A 19,911-nucleotide genomic window follows, 5' to 3' on the forward strand; every position below is an offset into this window, starting at 1 on the left:
GGTAGCATCTTTCCTGCTTTTGCTAATTTTTGATTGTCTCTACTCTTCCTATCTCTTGAATCTAAATTACTGTATTAAATTTCCTTCATTGAACTATCACAGGCTCCATTTACTTAAGTGGACCCTGAATAATACAAAGGACTACCTTGCTAGGCCCCAACTTTATCACTATATCCACACTGAAAAGGCATTAAGTTATTTCTGCTCTTTTGGAACTAAAACTAAAAAAGCTCAATACTAAAAAATTTTGAGAAAAATTTTAAACATTTAGGTTAGTATGCCATCCAGGGACTTTAGCTTATGTATGTATAAGTAGAATTATGACTGTTCCCCCAAAAGTCATCAATTCTCCTAAGGTTATTTGGTGTTTACATTTTAATACAAAACCATCAAATTCTTGTAGGATTTTTTAAAAGTGCATGTTTTTATAAGTCCTTTCATATGTTGAATTTATATATTTGGGTTTTACTTTGGATAATGTTTCTATATCTTTTAGAGAGACTTGTGTTTTCATTTATGTAAATTTATATTTTTCAGTTTTTCTTATATTTTGTTCTAATTAATTTCCACCTGCTATTTTTCTTAGGTTATCTTTTTGATCTTTTATTTGTTTAATACAACATTTGCTTCTGAAGTAGAATAGAAAGTATTCTCTCCTAAAATTATATAATTGTAAATTGTAGCTTTATTTCCTTTTTTACATAAAGTATTGCTTGTGTATATTTTCTTAAGGTAATGATTTTTTGTGCACTTTTTTTTTTTTCCTTTTTGTAGACAAAGACGAGATCTCATTATGTTGCCCAGGCTGGTCTGGAACCCTGGCCTCAAGTAATTCTCCCACCTCAGTCTCCCAAAGCACTGCCATTAGAGGTGTGAGCCACTGCACCCGGCCGTTTGTGCAAATTTTATTTTTTTATTTAATGTTTTGTAATAGAGAACATGCACTGAGTAGTTTCCGTATATTAAAATTTATTTTTCATTTTTAACGAACATATGGCCAATTTCTGTACATCTTATAAGTACTTGAAAAGATACACACACTGATGTAGAATCTCTCTACCTACACTCAAATATTACATATAATAAACACTATTCACTCTGCATTTTCTGCTCTATATATTTAATTTTTAATCTGTATCAAGATATGAAAGTGTTAATTTCAAATGACTGATTAGCATGTTTCTACCCATTTCCTCATGTGTCTTTAAGTACTTTTTAACTGTACTATAAATTGATAATTTATATATATTTGTGGGGCACACGATATAATTTATGAATACAAGTGAAATAAATCAATCTAACATAACCATTATTCAAATACTTATCTTTTTTGTGATAAGAACACTTGAAATTTACTCTTAGTAATTTTGAAATGTACGATACAGCATTACTAACTACATTTGCCACAATAGAACCCTCAAAATCAAAATAAAACATACTCCTCCTGCCTTAGACTTGTACCCTTTGACCATCATCTCCCTGTTGCCCCCGTGCCCTTAGCCTTTGTAGCCACATTTCTACTTTCTACTTTTATGAGTTGATTTAGATTCCATTTATAGGTGAGAATACATGGTATTTGTCTCTTTGTGTCCAGCTTATTTAACTTAGCATAATGTTCTCCAATTCCATCTATGTTGCTGCAAATAACTTTTTTTTTTTAGGCTATGTTGCTGCAAGTGAGTTTTTCTTTTTAAGGCTCAATACTATTCCAGTGTGTATGTATTCCACATTTTTAATCCATTTGTTGATAAGTTTATGCAATCAGTGTAAGTGTTTACTATTGTGAAACGTGCTGCAGTGAATATAGGAGAATTGAATCTCTTTGACACTGATTCAAATCATTTGGGTAAATACCTAGACATAGAATTGCTGGCCTATGTGGTAGTTTTATTTTTAAATGTTTGAGGAACCTCCATGCTGTTTTCTACAATGGTTGTACTAATTTGCATTCCCAGCAACAGTGTTCAGGGTTCTGTTCCCCTTTTCTCCATGTCCTCACCAGCACTTGTTACCTTTCATCTTTTTATAATAGCCATTCTGACACGTGTGAGAAGATATCTCATTGTGGTTTTATTTGCATTTCCCTAATGAATAGCAATGTACAGCATTTTTTTATGAACCTTTGTAGCCTTTTTTATGAACCTTTGTAGCCATTTTTATGTCTTTTGAAAAATATATACTCGTGTTCTTCACTCATTTTTTAAGTACTATTTTTATACATGAAAATGGTGTTTCATTTAATTCACAAAGCTTTCTGACTGTTCTATGGTTCTATAACTTTCCCCTTCCTTAGCTATTTTATTAAACTCTCCTTTAAAAGTTGGGCCCAGGCCTAATGTTCAACCTCACCTCCATCTTTTAGCCCCTACCCTTCCAAATGAATAAGAATCTCCTCTATTTTCTCCTAGGAAGTCTGGGCTTTCCTTTCAAGAAACAGTGTTGTTCATCATCCATTAATATCTTGTTTCATCTGCACTTGGTCTAGTAGAAATTGAGCATTTTTAACACACACACACACACACACACACACACACACACACACACACACACACGTATATATATAATGCCTTTTCCTTGTTTTCAGCCAAATTCAAGTATTCTACACTTTTATATCCCTTTAGTCATTTTACCTGGCATTTGACCCAGAACTTTTTTTTTTTTTTTTTTGATGCAGTCTTGCTCTGTCGCCAGGCAGGAGTACAGTGGTGCGATCTTGGTGGCTCACTGCAACCTCTGCCTCCCAGGTTCAAGCGATTCTCCTGCCTCAGCCTCCCAAGTAGCTGCACTACAGGTGTGCACCATCACGCCCAGCTAATTTTTTTTGTATTTTTAGAAGAGACAGGGTTTCACCATGTTGGCCAGGATGGTCTCAATCTCTTGACCTCATGATCTACCTGCCTCAGCCTCCCTAAGTGCTGGGATTACAGGCATGAGCCACGACGCCTGGCCAACTCATTGATTTTATCTACTTAAATCCTCATAAAATTTCTGTAAGATAGGAAATGGATGAAGTATCCCTCTTTAAAATGAGAGGATGCTGAAGCTTTGAGATATTGATATTCCTAAGACCATATATCCTGTGGAAGCAAAACTGGAATCATGATTCTGCTCTATGCTTTTGTCCTTTTTTTCACCATCAAGAGATTCTGTATGTGTTTCCTCATACTCTTGCATCATAAATAGTATTAAATATTGCATTATTTTGTGAAAGACTGAAGATGGCTGCAAATTCGTTTAAAAGCTGGCATTCAGAAATAGCCTATGTTCCTTCCTTTTTTTAAATTTTCATTTTTAAGTTCTGGGGGTACAGGTGCAGGATGTGCAGGTTTGTTATATAGGTAAACGTGTGCCATGGTGATTTGCTGCACCTATCAACCCATCACCTAGGTATTAAGCCTAGCTATTTTTCCTAATGCTCTCCCTCTCCCCACCCCAACCCCCAGCAGGCCCCAGTGTGTGTTGTTCCCCTCCCTGTGTCCATGTGTTCTCATTGTTCAGTTCCCACTTGCAAGTGAGAACATGTGGTATTTGGTTTTCTGTTCCTGCATTAGTTTGCTGGGGATATAATGGCTTTCCAGCTCATCCATGTCCATGAAAAGGACATAATCTTGTTCCTTTTTATGGCTGCATAGTATTTCATGGTATGTATGTACCACATTTTCCTTATCCAGTCTATCATTGGGCATTTGGGTTGATTCCATGTATTTGCTATTGTGAACAGTGCTTCAGTGAACATATGCATGCATGTATCTTTGTAATAGAATGATTTCTATTCCTTTGGGGATACATCCAGTATGGGATGACTGGTCAAATGATTTCTGGTTCTAGATCTTTGAGGAATTGCCACACCATCTTCCACAATGGTTGAACTAATTTACATCCCACCAACAGTGTAAAAGTGTTCCTATTACTCCACAACCTTGCCAGCATCTGTTGTTTGATTTCTGCCTTGATTTCATTATTTACCCAGAAATCATTCGGGGGCAGGTTGTTCAATTTCCATGCAGTTGTGTGGTTTTGAGTGAGTTTCTTAATCTTGAGTTCTAATTTGATTGCACTGTGGTCTGAGAGACTGTTAGGATTTCAGTTCTTTTGCATCTGCTGAGGAGTGATTTACTTTTAATTATGGGATAAATTTTAGAGTAAGTGCCATATGGTGCCAAGAAGAATGCATATTCTGTTGTTTTGGGGTGGGTTTATCAGGTCCACTTGATCCAGAGCTGAGTTCAAGTCCTGAATATCTTAAGTTTCTGTCTCAGTGATCTGTCTAATATTGACAGTGGGGTGTTAAATTCTCCCACTATTATTGCGTGAGAATCTAAGTCTCTTTATAGGTCTCTAAGAACTGGTTTTATGAATCTGGGTGCTCTTGTATTGGGTGCGTACATATTTAGAATAGTTAGCTCTTCTTGTTAAATTGACCCCTTTACCATTATGTAATGACCTTCTTTGTCTTTTTTGAACTTTGTTGGTTTAAAGTCTGTTTTGTCAGAAACTAGGATTGCAACCCCTGCTTTTTTGTTTTCAATTTGCTTGGTAAATTTTCCTCCACCCTTTTATTTTGAGTCTATGTGTGTCTTTGCATGTAAGATTGTTCCCTCCCTTTAACTGGGCTTCTTGGTGATTGTTTTGACTAGTATAACACATGGTAGGTGTGACATTATGTCTGCTGTGGACATGACTTCTAAGACCCTTATGACAGCTCCTCTTCCTCTCACTTCTTCTGAGTCACCATGTAAGGCTGCATACATGTAAGACTGCTATGGAGTGAGGAAGCTTCAAGTAACTATGTGGACAAGTCATGCAATTCAAGGTTTAAATCCTTCTTAGAAAACCTAGGAATTTTCTTACGATGGGAAATCAACATGCAGAAAAATTCAAGAATTTGCTCAGGGTAAAGTCTCAACTACAGAGCTCCCAATAGAAAACAGTTCTCTAGTCTCTGAGCCCATTGCTCTTTAGACTTTGATGCTGATATCTTCTGGGGGGAAAAAAGAACTTCCTCCCTAATATATTGCAATGTGGACATTCCACCCTTATCCTTTGAGAAGACCTAAGTTACTGGGAAGGTGGGGCTGACAAATGTTGGGAATTTTATGAAGGTATTGGCAACCCACACCTCTTCATGCTTTTACCAAAAATACGACCTAGGTAATCTTACTGTCTCTGAAATTTTTTCCTTTGTTGATTTGAGGATTTTCTTCCCCCTGTGATGAACACTGATGCTAATTTGTGTTCATTTACATAAAATTCATTTGTATAAAAAAAGTGTTAACTGACTTTCCTTTTGTTCTTTATCTCTCTAGTGATTGCCTAAAAATTAAAAAATTGGATTAGCAGTTGAGACAAATCTATATACAACTGAGAGAGAAGAAATTCAGCATTTATAAATTGACATTTATGAGCCATTCTCTATGTGCCTGGCAATGTGCAAATTGGTTTCATGTTATACTACTGAATATTCACATAAATTGTCAACAAATATGCCATCTGAACTTTACAGACAAGGACAATGAGGTGCAGAGGGATAATATAATTTGTTCATGGTGACACAGCTAATGAGTGATGGCTCTGAGGTTTGAGTCTTGGTATTCTTCCCTCTTCCCCATGACTCACTGTAAAATAAATTACTGGATCTCTCTTCTCCAGGATACAGATAAGATGAGAATTACACCAACTGGGTAAATTTCACAAAACCAGAGCAGGAATGCGAGTGCCTGTTTCTCATGTTCAAGACAGAATACCACAGTATGCATGGCAGAATCAGAAGGTAGTTAAGCACATGAGCTTTGCTTTGCACCAACCTGTTATCAAATATCAACTCCATGACTGCCTCCTAATTGGACCTCAGGAAGGCATATACATATATATTTTTAAGATTCAGTTTTTCCTTATCTCTAAATTGGAGTCAATGTAATCTATCTTAAGTGTTGTTATAAGTATTATATAAGATATACTTTGGGATTGAAAAGCATAGTGTTTGTCACATGTTAAGTGACTGGTAAAGATTGCTGCATTGGAGTTTCTACTCCTGCATGGAAGAAGTGGCATAGACCAGAGGGGTCTACATGTGTATATGTGGTCAAGACACAAAAACTTGTCCAAATTGAGGTATTAAAAGAATGACAAGTAAGACAGACATATATTTTGATCTAAGCCTAATTACCAAATAGAAATAAAACCCCTCAAATGAATATGAGGAATAGCTCAATAATACGAGCAGACGGGGAAAAGTGGAAGAGATGAGACAAGTGAGACAATAGTAGCAGAATGTGTGTTTATGTGTATGCATGTGTGCATTGTATGTGTGTGTGCATTGTAAGCTGGGAAGGGATAGCTGTAGCTTTCTCTGTATGATGAAGAGTTAAAAAATGCCTCTAGGTGCATATGCCAACATGTTCCCTGGTATGACTGACACAAGAGGGACTGGGTGAAAAAATATCTGAAGAAATATTGCAAAGGTACAAGTGGCCAGAAAATATGTGAAGTGACATGTGAAATGTATGTCAATTGTGAAAAGAACTGTTATACTGCTGAATCAGAAAATGCTGCATACAAGTGCTCTTTCAGTTGAGAACATTGAGCTTTATTCTTGGAAAAGACTCATGAAATCTGAAAACCGTATGAGAATAGAGATGCCGGAGACCTTAAGCCAGCCGTGCTTGGCACTCTCTGCACTCGTTAAAACAGTCCTCTGAAGTTTGAAGGTTTATGGGCAATTGGCTTATCACAGACTTGGCTTAATTTTCAATAAGGGATCCCTCACCCTTAATCTTCCATTTTATTCAAGATAAATGGAAAGGAATTAGAAGATACCGTGCTAAGTCTGTACCAGAATGACAAATAAAAGGTAATATTTACATGGTTATTGAATGAAAGTTGATGTCATTGAATTGAACTTTGTAGGATATTGTTTTCATTAAACCTGAAAAAATCAGTGTTACTGTATATTTCAAATCATGTATTGGCCGGGTGCGGTGGCTCATGCCTGTAATCCTAGCACTTTGGAAGGCCGAACTGGGCAGATTGCCTGAGCTCAGGAGTTCGAGACCAGCCTGGGAAACATGGCAAATGCTCTCTCTACTAAAATACAAAAAAATGAGCCGGGCCTGGTGGCATGTGCCTATAATTCCAGCTACTGGGGAGGCTGAGGCACGAGAATCGCTTGAAACCAGGACGTAGAGGTTGCAGTGAGCCAAGATCCTGTCACTGCACTCCACCCTGGGCAACAGAGTGAGACTCAAATGAATGAATAAATAAATAATTAAATAAAACCATGTATTGGACCAAAATACTTTCAGGAAGTCTGAAAATAAGCTGAGTGTGGGAATAACAGCAGAAACTGTCATTCACTTTCAACATCATTTCCGACTGCAATCAGTAATGCATTTAACAACATGTATATTCTTAATCTCTCTATTATCTCTATTTCTGTTTATCTATTTGTAAGATACATTTACAGAGCTGCTCTTTGAATATAAGGAACATGATAAATACACATAAAACGTTAAATTTCTTAGTGATTTAAAATCAAATTTTGGGCTCTTTTTAAATTAAAAAAATGTAAATATCTAGAGGCTATTGTTAAGTTCATAAAATTAATTTCCAATATCTGCACGTAATGAAAGCTGGGATGAATTTTTAGTGATGGTTAAAACAGTTTTTCCCACTTAAAGCTAAATTTTCTTGTTAGCCATTTTATGAATTAGCTCGTAATTGCTGAGCTCTTACTAAAGACCAGGTGGTGTTCTAACACTGTGAGGTACATATTATATCATTGTGCCTCACTCAACGCCTTTTAAGTACAGGTAACTGAAGCACAGAGAATGTAACTTGCCCAAGGTCACATAGCTCTGTTGCAGTCTTTCCCTGGAATCAATCTCCGAAATCCTACTGTGTTCCTTTTACAAACTGCATCTGTGTTCACTGAACATACCCCACAAACTGACACTTCTGCTCACATTCACTGGATGTGGCCTTCATTATCCTCCCAGGCAATGGCAATGCTTATATCAACTCCTTAGATTTTCATGGCCTACATTTAAAAAATACTTCTATTTCATAGCATTGTTCCAAAGAAAAGATAGTCTGAACCATTGGGTTGTATGTGTGTATGTTGTCATAATGTCTGTATGTTGGGTCATTTTGATGAACCTTTTGAAATCTGTTATTTTCATTTAAGAAAACTATCCTTGTGCATCTTGCTTTATATTGTTCAGTTCCAGCAAAGCAAAGAAACAAAATTGTATTTTCTTAAACACAGAAATTGCAATCTTTTGTGTTAGGCAATGATTTTTCTTATACAGAATCAACTCTGATCTATTTGATCACATTTGAGAAGTACAATACATATATATACATACATACATGAAATGCATTTTCTGAAGTGACATCTAAAGTATCGATTTTAAGGAAACAATAAATTTTAGGAGAAAAGAACATGATAGTCTAATTTTTACTCATATCATGCAAGAACACCACTGGTTAGATAAATTACACATTGCTTTCTCACTATCCTCCACCTCCTTTGTGTCCTTATGCAGAGATACATGTTTCTCCTTGGGCGTGTGTATGTGGGTTTTTTTGTTTTGTTTTGTTTTTTTAGATGGAGTTTCACTATTGTTGCCCAGGCTGGAGTACAATGGCGTGATCTCTGCTCACTGCAACCTCTGCCTCCCAGGTTCAAGTGATTCTCCTGCCTCAGCCTCCTGAGTAGCTGGGATTATAGGCACCCATCACCACGCCCAGCTAACTTTCTGTATTTTTAGTAGAGACAGGATTTCACCATGTTGGCCAGGCTGGTCTTGAACTCCTGACCTCAAGTGATCCATCTCGGCCTCCCAAAGTGCAGGGATTACAGGCGTGAGCCACCCCGCCCAGCCAAGTGAGGTTTTTTTTGTTGTTGTTGTTGTTTAGACTAAATTTTCTTTAGTGTTCTGAAACTGAACAATAGTAAGTGAATTGATTGGGATCACAGATCCATTTTCATATTTTCATTATCGACCATAATAATTTGTTCTAATTCAGCTTGTGTTGTTTCATCACAATCCATGACTATCAGTAAAAAAAAAACATATATATATGCAAATGTGATCACTGTCAGCAATCATAAAAGCCCTAATCTTATAATCAATATTTATAATATTGAGTGATAAAATCATGAATAGAACTCTGAATAATAACTTTATTTGCAGTTATTCTTTTTTTTTTGATATGGAGTCCTGTTCTGTTGCCCAGGCTGGAATGCAATGGCACGATCTCGGCTCACTGCAAGCGCCACCTCCCGGGTTCAAGCAATTCTCCTGCCTCAGCCTTCTGAGTAGCTGGGACTACAGGCCCCCACCACCACACCCAGCTAATTCTTGTATTTTTTGTATTTTTAGTAGAGACAGGGTTTCACTATGTTGGCCAGGCTGGTCTTGAACTCCTGACCTCAGGTGATCTGCCCGCCTTGGCCTCCCAATGTTCTTTTTCTGTCCACCAGTGCTTAGGAAAATCACAGGATTGACGGCTTTTGAGGGCAGTCCATTTGACAAGTCCCACTGATGATGTTTTTAAGGCATTAGACAGTCTTGATATCTTCCTGGCGTTTCAACAGCTCTCATGCTATTTGTCCTTACACTGTGTACAGAGCTTTTCTGGTGAGCAGGAGATGAGGACTGCAGAAGAGGAGCATCCTAAATGCTTATTTTTTATACACTGAAATTCTCATTTTGTGAGGGTGTTTGTATACAAATGTTTTTAAATTACTTGCAATGTTAGAAATTACTGACAATCCCCCCCTCCCCCGACTTCTTTTTGCTTACTTATTTTGGATATAGCAGAAAAAATCTGTTTTTTTCTCATTCTTGTCTTCTCAACTGCTCTTTACATGTGAGCATTTTTTAATAAATTGCTTTAGAACATAAAAGGCACATTTTAAAAGAAAGCACCTTTCCTTTAATGTGCGTGTGTGTGTGTGTAAAGCAGATCCATGAAAATCTAAAATTATTTCAATCCAGTTGAGGCCTTGTCCATGATAATTTAAGCATGTACTCAACCTTAACAGGCTAAGTCACATGGATGCATTTGTGATAGTTTCTGATGAGTGGCTTGTATCACAAAGAATGTCAAAACTTTCTTTGATAATGTTGCACATGCATGTCAAACCATCTACAGATACTTTTGGCAATGGAATCCAAAGAACTCTGCTAGCTCTAAGAACAAGAATGATCTCTGTGAAATGGAAACACTTCTAGAGATGAACATATTCTGTTCAAATGTCTAGCTTTAATCATTTTCTCAAATATTTGAAACATATTCCTCAAAAATAGTTCCAGTTTAAAATATGTATTACCCTAGCTTAATTATCCCATGTATCTTAAAACTCTTTTACAATGAGGCTGGTTTGTAGTTTGAAAATGAAGAAGGTATAGAGACTCCTTAAGATTGCTGTCTCCTTTTCTGCCAAGACCACTTTCTGATTCTCACTTGGAGGCAGGAATGAGAAGCTGTTGCTATACATCTGAATGCAAAACGGCAAGCATGTCATCTTCTAATACAGAGATCATTCTATGGAGGGCTGACTACAATAAGTTGATTATCCAAATAATCTGTCGGGTTCTACTGCCATGACAATATGAACAAGCTCAAATGGTGTATCTATTATTGTGTAGCAAAATTCGGTGATGGTGATGTCTTACCCTTACATACATTAAGGTATGGAAAACTTTTGATATTTCAAGGAGTCAAAGGACATGCAGTCCAAGGACATGCAGTAATCTTGTTCTTGGCAGTACAAATTATTTGATTCCACACAATTCTGGGCTACTTGAGAAGGAACTAACTTTCTTGCTCTTTTGTATTTCCCTATACCACTGTGCAGGGTACTTAGCATAGTGCAAGCACTTTATAATCTTGTGAATTAGGTTAATAAACCGATAACCTCTCCTTAATATGTTAATTGTCAGTTAATATTAATTTTTTATTCTTCTCAGTGAGGGAAATCAAGACATTCACTTTTAATTATCTTACCAATTTAGTGGTTCTTTTGTCCAGTTACTGTTGAGTGGCAAATGCAATGTTTTCTCACAATGTTGATAAATTTTTAAAATTTTTCTTTTTCTTTTTTTTTTTTTTTTTGAGATGGAGTTTCACTCTTGTTGCCCAGGCTAGAGTGCAATGGCATGATCTCGGCTCACTGCAACCTCTGCCTCCTGGGTTCAAGCGATTCTCCTGCCTCAGCCTCCCGAGTAGCTAGGATTACAGACATGTGCCACCATGCCTGGCTAATTTTGTATTTTTAGTAGAGACAGGGTTTCTCCATGTTGGTTGGGCTGGTCTCAAACTCCTGACCTCAGGTGATCCGCCTGCCATGGCCTCCCAAAGTGCTGGGATTACAGGCATGAGCCACCGTGCCCGGCCAATGCTGAGAAATTTTTCTAAACATCAAATTCTTCAAGCAAGAATAGAAATGTCCTAATTCAGACTATGGATATATGTCAAATATGTTTATTCATGTGGCCCCCCAAAGAAAGAAGGTTATAAACAAGGGCAAAATAAGGTCTTATATGATGTGAAAAGATCATATTGAATTCTTTTATAGTAAGAAACTGTTGTTGAGACTATTTCTCATTTGAGTTTGTTTATCCAACTTTCAAGTTACAATTTTGTTATTTTAAATAGCTAATGAAGAGTTAAAGAGTATTTAAACATCCTTTCATACTTGTTGGAAATTTTTATAAGAGTTTTCTGTGGCCAGGCATGGTGGTCACATCTGTATTCCTAGCACTTTGAGAGACCAAGGAAGTTGGAGCGCTTGAACCCAGGAGTTCAACACCAGCCTGGGCAGCACAGTAAGACCTCGTCTCCATAAAAAATTCAAAAATTGGCTGGGAATAGTGGTGCAGGCCTGTGGTACCAGCTAGTTGGGGGCTGAGGCTGGAGGATCACTTGAGCCAGGACATTGAGGCTGCAGTGAGCTGTGTTCACACCATTGCACTCTGGATGGGGTGACAGAGCGAGACCCTGTCTCAAAAAACAACAGCAACAAAGAAAAGTTTTGTGCATGTTGAGGTATCTGTAAACAAATTGTATCTGGGAGAACTGGAAAACTTCACATTTGGTTGTAGTATTTTGGAAATTTAGGCATTTATCAACTTGAGGCAGCTTGCGTTTGGAAAAGGATTAGTTCAGTTTACTCTGAAGAACAAATTAGCCATGGAGTAGTTCTTACTAGCATTAACCTGCAGAGAAAAGCATAGTTGTGAAATTATTTCTGAATTAAACCAAATACTCTATTGACATGTATGGGCCAAGTGATGGAGTCTCTGATTTTGTAATTTCTGGAAACATTTTGTTTCTCTGTTGAGCCTTGCTGAGCCTGCTGTTTAAACATTTGTTGCACTCTCTCTGTCTCAGCACTGATATTGGCACCCACGCCTGTGGTGTACACCCTAGTTTTAGACTGCCTGTGGTTACAGTGACTGGATCCATTATCTCATCTCTGAGCCATTAAAAGCAATTACTTGGCTCCATTCCTTTGACTTGCTTCTTAGTGGCACAGGACACGAGAACATGCAACAACATCAACAACAAAAGCGAATTAAGTTTTGTTTAGCAAATATTTTGGCACAACATTGTTAGAAATACTTGAAACATTGTGAAGGATATTATGTAGCCATAATAGCAACTCTTACAACTATTCAACGTCACTCCGACATCACCCTCATCCATAATGAACGCTTTCATGGTACTTCTATGTGCTTGGTCTGATTCTCAGCACTTTATATAGATGAATGCACAGAAACCTCATAACAACCAAATGAGTAGAATTATTACATGCCCTTGTTACAGATAAAGGAAAACCAGAGTTAAATAACTTGCCCAAGATTACACAGCCAGTAAGTGGTGGTGTTGGGATGCAAGCCCAGAGCACCAATGGGGTACTCTTCTTTATGTAAGATAATTGCAGTATGTGAAAGAGCTCTTTGAATTTCCAGCATTCAAACATTTAAATCACTCTATGAGCTTTTGCTTGTTTAAAACAACTATAAGTAAAGAAGTACAGAGGCTAACTAATAGCAAGTGACATCATGGTTAGCCCCATGGTAAATTTTGGTTGAAAACAAGCACCAGCAGATTGAAAATATGGGCTGATGATCAATATGCATGACTCTGAAATAATTTGAAATTTGATAGTTATATTTTTCCACTTGATTTTAATCACTAGAAAAACATCACATTGATTAGAAAATGGTTACAATGGTTTAAAGTTAACCCAAATCTTTCTAGAAGATTAAGTTTTACCAGCCCTCTCTAATTGATGATTCTTCAGTCAATCCCACAGTCTCATCTTAATCATCCTACAACTGCTGAAGCTACTCTTTCATTTCCATGGGGATTCCAATGTCCTGTGTTGCCCTTTCCCTCCTGAGGTTTTAGGAAGGCTCTTTTTTTAACCATACCCCAGATGGAGAGATAAATATAGTATTGAGAAAATTAGAAGTACATTAAGAATAAAATATGATCATTTAAGCTACTTCTGTTTTCTTTCTTTTAAAAATATTTTATACTTCGAAATATTTCATAGAATTTTAGAGATAAAAACTAAAATAGTAATATAAAACTTCATTGTCTTAAACTAGAATAGACTTATTGATGTTTCACAAAGAGAATTACAGATGCTTCCCAAACACCACCTGTCCTTCTATAGATGAACTCTGATGCATCTTTATAAATCCTAGAGAAAAAATAATACTCATCTCTTAAGATTATAATAATAGTCATTTCATTGTTTGCCTTTCAAGCAAATTAGTAATAAAGCTTATTATTTTTCAGCTTGTCATATTAATAAAATTTACTACTTTAGATTCTTTACTAGATTATTTTTTAGCTTGATCCTAAAACTGGACTACAGTTCCAGGACAAGACGATAGACAAATTATTCTATTGTCAACCAGCATAAGCTCCTTCTGCAAACATTTTATTACATATAAAGAAAGAGCTAGAAGTTTTAGAGCACCTAGGATAAACATAAAGATTTAAAAAAAAAAAGTGGAACCCTTTCTGGTGAGAACTTAATTTTCCTAGTTATTTTGAGCCCATATTTAAATCTGATTGTCCAACTGTATGTGGGGACATGCAGACAGCATTGCTTCTTATTTCATGCAATCTATTCTCTCTGACATCCAAGGCAACAGGTCTTACATAGGTAGATGCCAGAAGTGCAGGGCTCACAGTTGGTGGCCACAAATAACTTCTTTTGTGACACATTGAGTAGGATATTAGAGAGATGAGAGGGTAGGGTAAACCCTCAGGATCAGGGCAGGGTGGACACCCAGGTGCTGACATGAATGGCCCCACACATACACGGTGTACGTCAGATCCCAGTGACATTCATTTCCAAGCTGATAGGTTACCAAGGAAGGGGCCTTACCCGGGCCTTCTGCTCCATTTCTAGCATTAATCTTTCATGTTGCTCAGCTATGGCCAGTGTCGCAGAATGAACCTTCTGATAGATCATTTCTCCTTCCCTTGTTTGAAAAGTGAATAGTCCTTCTCCTGTGTCACACATTCTGTGAGAATAGAGATAGGGAAAGAGATGGGTCTCCATGTGTTCAAGTGTGTAACAGTTTTCCACGTAGACAAAGCCCTTGCCCTTGTGCCTCCTCCTGATCTCCACAGGAGTCAGTGAGGCTGATTCAGCTGTAACCAAACCAACCAAAATATGCATCTTTTAATGGTACATGAAAATGGAACTAAAAATAAAAATCCATGTATATTTGGATGTTTAAAAAGGAGGCATTCACAACAGTGTAAAGGAACAGAAAAAAAAAAGGTGACTTAGGCAATGACAGTGGATGCTTTCCAATATTTAAATGAATTACAGTATTTTTAACTGCCATTATGACAGACTATTATGATACAATATTGTGGGCAAACTGTTATGCAGTTATCACTGTCATTTCTGAGGGCATATAATACTAAAATTCTTATGTCAATTCAGGGAAAAATCAGAATGCAAATTCTTTTTTCAACTATCTAATTAGAATTACTTTTTAAAAACATTTTTTATTGGGAAAACTCCACTGACAAATTGTTATTCAATAGGATTATAGGTAAGTGTTATTAACAAAGGCTAACTCTAAAATGGAAAATATTTTAATATTTTAAGCTAGCTTTTAAGAAAGTTTTCAGAAAGACCCACCCAATATCAATATGTTAATATTCAGATATTGGACATTAACTGGATTTCTGTGTTGTTGATTTTTCAGGTTACAATATCAAGCGATTTTCAAGTTATAACATAAAAATATTCACGAGGAAAACTATTTCTTTAAGCACCAAAAAGATTTTAGATTCTTCTCTATGATTCTCCAAGGAGTTTTCAATAGAAAAGAAATATCTCAAGAGGCTTCCAACATTACAGAGGCTGCAACTGTGATCCCTTAGGGCCCTATAGAAACCAGCACTTAGCTTCTCTGAAAGAGATCTTAATAAAATTCACACAGCGTGAAATGGAAAGTCTGGGGGGGGAAATGAAGAGTTTTCACAAAGTGAAACAAATGAGCTTTGTTGATTCAGAGGAGTAAGGAGCAGCAGCAACAAAACCATTGATAAGTAGCGAGTGCATCTTGTTTGAGGTTGAGCTTTGTTCATAGTCATCTGAAAAACAGTGCTTATTAGCCTTTGGAAATGAGATAATGAAGACACAAGTTATTTCACACTCAGTCATTGAGATGTAAAGGTTGAGTGCTTGTCCACTTTCTGGGATTTGACTCTGCCCCGCGCAAGAGCTTGCATGCTTGCAGGAGGGATTTTTGTCTCTGAAGTAAAAACTACTGTAAACTTCATCCTTTGATCAGGAAATAAGGTGTTTAAAACAGCATAAAAAGCAAAGAAACTTTAGGTAGAAGATGCTGTTTCTTCAGTGTTTGTGCCTAAGCCTAGATGAAAGTCATATTTGTGATTTTTGTCAGCCATGTTGGAATAAATGGGCTAGGTGATATGGTTTGGCTCTGTGTCCCCACCCAAATCTCATCCCAAATTGTAATCCCCATTTGTCCAGGGAGGGACCTGTAATCCCCACATGTGGAGGGAGGGAGGTGAGTGGATCAGGGGGCGGTTTCTCCCATGCTGCTCTCCTGATATTGAGTGAGTTCTTGTGAGATGTGATGGTTTTGTAAGTGTTTGGAAGTTCCTCCATTGCTCTTCTCTCTCCTGCCACCATGGGAAGAAGGTCCCTGCTTCCTTTTTGCCTTCTGCCATGATGGTAAGTTTCCTGAGGCCTCCACAGCCATGTGCAACTAAGTCAATTAAACCTCTTTCCTTTGTAAATTACCCAGTCTTGGGTATTTACAGGAGTGTATAAATGCACTAATACTCTAGGTTTCCCTTATTATTGTTTAAAATGTGTTCTTTTGGGGCTATTAGGGAACAGATAGACTGTTTCATATCTGTCTAAACAGTCTTGTGGTAACAAGCCAATACTAGAGAATAGGAGAAAGAGGAAATAATTTAGATGGCATTTGACTTGCTCCTCAAAGCATGGTCCATGGATCAGTAGCATCTGCCTCCCTGGGAGCTTGTCCAGACCGTCAAATCTAAATCTGCATTTAACACACCCCCAGGAGACTCACATGCACATTATATTTGATAATGACTGGACCCCAGAACCTTCTCCACAGGTCACCATTTCATCAAAGAAGAGTGGGAGATGACACATGAGACCCACAGGAGGACATATTAGAAGATGTATTTGCACAACTTTTTAAAGACTGATCTATAAAACTAATATTAGAAATATGTCAAAAAGGGCAAATGAACCCAAAGAATTATTTCCTTAACTTGGGAAAAGCTAAAACAGGTGTTACATTTGAACCCCCAACTCCCTTGCCAACAAAATGCACATTCCTCAATTGCATTTATTTTGTGAAACAGGGAAAATATGGATGATGTGTTTGTCCTGACTTCAAACAAGAATTCTATTGGTATTTGTAGACAATTGCAAATGTAATCTCTTTATATCTAACAATGTCTGTACAAAATGAATGTTTTTTCTTATCTAAAATAGAATGTTGGATAATATAATCTCTAAGGTTTCTTTCAGCTCTGAGGAATATTCTAGGGCCTCATAAAAATTCTAAGAGGTAAAGAGAACTGGTACACTTGTTTCCAGAATATTCTGTTTTTGTTTTTTTTTTGACATTGTGATATAGGGAAATTATAACAATATAGGATTCAAAAGATTTAGGGCACCGATTTCAACCACAATGCTCCAGCCTGTCATATAAATTTATCATACAATTTTCAAGTAGCTACTATAACCTAAGCACTGTTTTGGGCCTGGGAACTGAATAGGAGGGAAAAATATATATGGCCTATTGCTTCTGAGGCTTTTGAGTAGTGGGGAAAGGCCAGCAAGAATCACAAACTTACTGTGGTATGTGCTACCAGGGAGAAGTATAGGGCCATGAGGAGGACAATTGGGGATCATTCTGAGCCAGTTATTTTACCTGTTAACTTCTCATCTATAAAATTGGCAACAAGAATTTATCAGTTTTTTTTAAATGAAGTAATGTATGTGATAGTGGGCAGGAAAGGGTTAATTTAGCAGGTCCCAGTTGGTTATTCAAACCCTGCACATTCTCCATTCCTATTTTTAGGATGGGCCTATGGCTGGCTTCTGGGATATGATTTCTGGGGCCTTTGGAATATTCTGCCTGTTTCTGTAAGTCTGAGACCTTGGGCCATGCTATACCCATTTGACCAGATACATTAATCCCAACAAGGGACAGCCTAGCAGGTATGCCTGTTTCTACTCTGATGCAGCCTGAAGTCTGAGTAGCTGAGTCAGTCCTGGGGGTGCTGCATGCCCACATGACTGATCCCCAATAAAACCCTTGGACATCAAGGCTCAGGGGAGCGTCTCTGGTTTATGGCACTGTGTGTGTTGTCACTTGTCATTTCTGGGAGAATTAAGGGTGTCCCCATGCAACCCGACTGGGAGGGGCCTTGGAAGCTTTTGCCTGGTCTCTCCTGGCCTTTATCCCTTGTGACTTTTCCCTTTGCTGATTTTAATCTTATTTCTTACTGTGGTGATATAAACTGTGAGCAAAATGCTTTCCTGAGTCTTGTGAGTCTTCTAGAGGAGTATTGAGCTGGAGAGTGGCCTTGGGAACCCTTCCATCTGACACTGACAGCATGTGGTAAGGAGTCAATATATTTTAATGCAGTAAGAATGTAAAATTCCCAGTCTTTTCCCTAAATGTCTGTTTGTCAAATTACATTCCTCCGTGGAATCTAAGAGAATATCCTCTTTATCCAGCCTCACCACTCGCATCCAGAATCACTTGAAATAACAGTACTGTCAGACTTCTCTGTTATGTTCTAACAAATAAAAAATAACCAGGGATCATGTGGATGTATATATTTGAAGGAAACCGAACTCCAAAGGAAGTGCTCCACTATTCATGGTTATCTTAGTTGCCTTCAAGGGCAGAATCAGCCCTAACATGGTGCGTGGAGGAATTTTCTGGAGAAAATATTCCTAGCATTGAACTACTAGACCACGCCCTCTTTTTCTTGTCTGTAACTCTCAAACTTGGCTCTCTATGAAGGCGTGACTTTGAAATGCCACTCTTTCTTCCCACATGATGTGTGAAAGAAATTTACCAAGTCAAAAATTATGGAGACATTTTACTTTAAAAAGTGTAGATACTTTAAGATAATTTTTTGTGGGTCTATAGATAAAACTTTGCTACAGATGAATTAGTTGACATCTGGCAATTTTGTCCATCTTCACAGCTGTATAATTTCATTCTCACTAAGTTTTGCAATATTGTGTACATATTTATTAACCAAATATTTAGTTTCTGTGAACACGGAAATTTTAAACTCTCAGTAATGGGGTAGAGTAGGAGCATGTTCCTAAAAACCCAGTGGTATTTCTATTTAGTATTTAAAATTTAATGTTTAATTATAGAACATAATGAAATTCTTCAAAGCACAGCTTTTCCACAGAGCAGTTAAAACCAATTAACACTTTTATTCTGTTAACAGTTTAATCTTTATTGTCATTTAACGATGCTAGAATTTCTTTTTTTTTTTTTTTTTTTTGCTGCTATGAAAAGATTGGTTATTCTGAGTCAGACTTTAATCTAAGAAACTCTAGGCAAAATGGACAGACAGTTTGTGAAAAACAACAGTACGGAAAAGTCAGTAAAGCAATAGTACAGAAAGTCAAGAAATAGACCCAGTTCATATAATAGTTAAGCATATGGTCCAAGTAGAGTCTCAAGTCAGTTAGGGAAAGCTGACCTCTTCAACAAACTGTTGAATGGTAGCCATTTGGAAAAAAAAAATTTGAATCCATGTCTCTTCCTCCATTGATATAAATTTCAGAGAAAGCAAGTGGGGGAAAAAAACGCTACAAGAAAATATTGAAGAATTTCTACATAAACTCAGAAAGGAGAAGGAATTTCAAGCGAGGATTCAAATAAAGTCACAGAAGAAAAGATAAATGAATCTGCATGTGAAAATAGTTTTTAAAAATAATAGATATCATAAGATATCATAAGACAAAAACAAGAAAAAGATTGAAACTCAAAACACCAATTTCTCTTGTTTCATCTAGCAACATATTTTAGAAATTCAACTACTGAAGACTACTACTTTTCAGTAGTCGTCGTAATAATAGTATACAGTGAAGAATGATAAGTTACAGGGTTTTAGGGTTTACACACATTAATTTTTTAATGCTCAAAGAACTATGAAAAAATTATGAAAAGTTACTATTTTTCAGGTGAAAGTAATATGTAGAGCATGCTAATGTTTGTGTAAAAAAGATGTGTGGGACAAAATTTCAGTTAAATAGGAATAAGTTCAAGAGATCTATTGTCCAACATGGTGACTATAGTTAATAAAAATATA

General features: G+C 37.0%; 1 protein-coding gene across 1 annotated transcript in view; it reads right to left on the reverse strand.

Annotated features, from left to right (window-relative positions):
* The window catches only part of DOK6 (docking protein 6), a 433,588-nt gene that overhangs the window by 95,863 nt on the left and 317,814 nt on the right, over nt 1-19,911 (reverse strand). The window contains exon 6 of the mRNA XM_003264328.3: nt 14,417-14,555. Within this exon, the coding sequence (XP_003264376.1) occupies nt 14,417-14,555 (139 nt within the window). The remainder of the gene's footprint in view (nt 1-14,416; nt 14,556-19,911) is intronic.

Source organism: Nomascus leucogenys, chromosome 4 (assembly GCF_006542625.1).
Source record: "Nomascus leucogenys isolate Asia chromosome 4, Asia_NLE_v1, whole genome shotgun sequence".
Lineage (NCBI taxonomy): Eukaryota > Metazoa > Chordata > Mammalia > Primates > Hylobatidae > Nomascus > Nomascus leucogenys.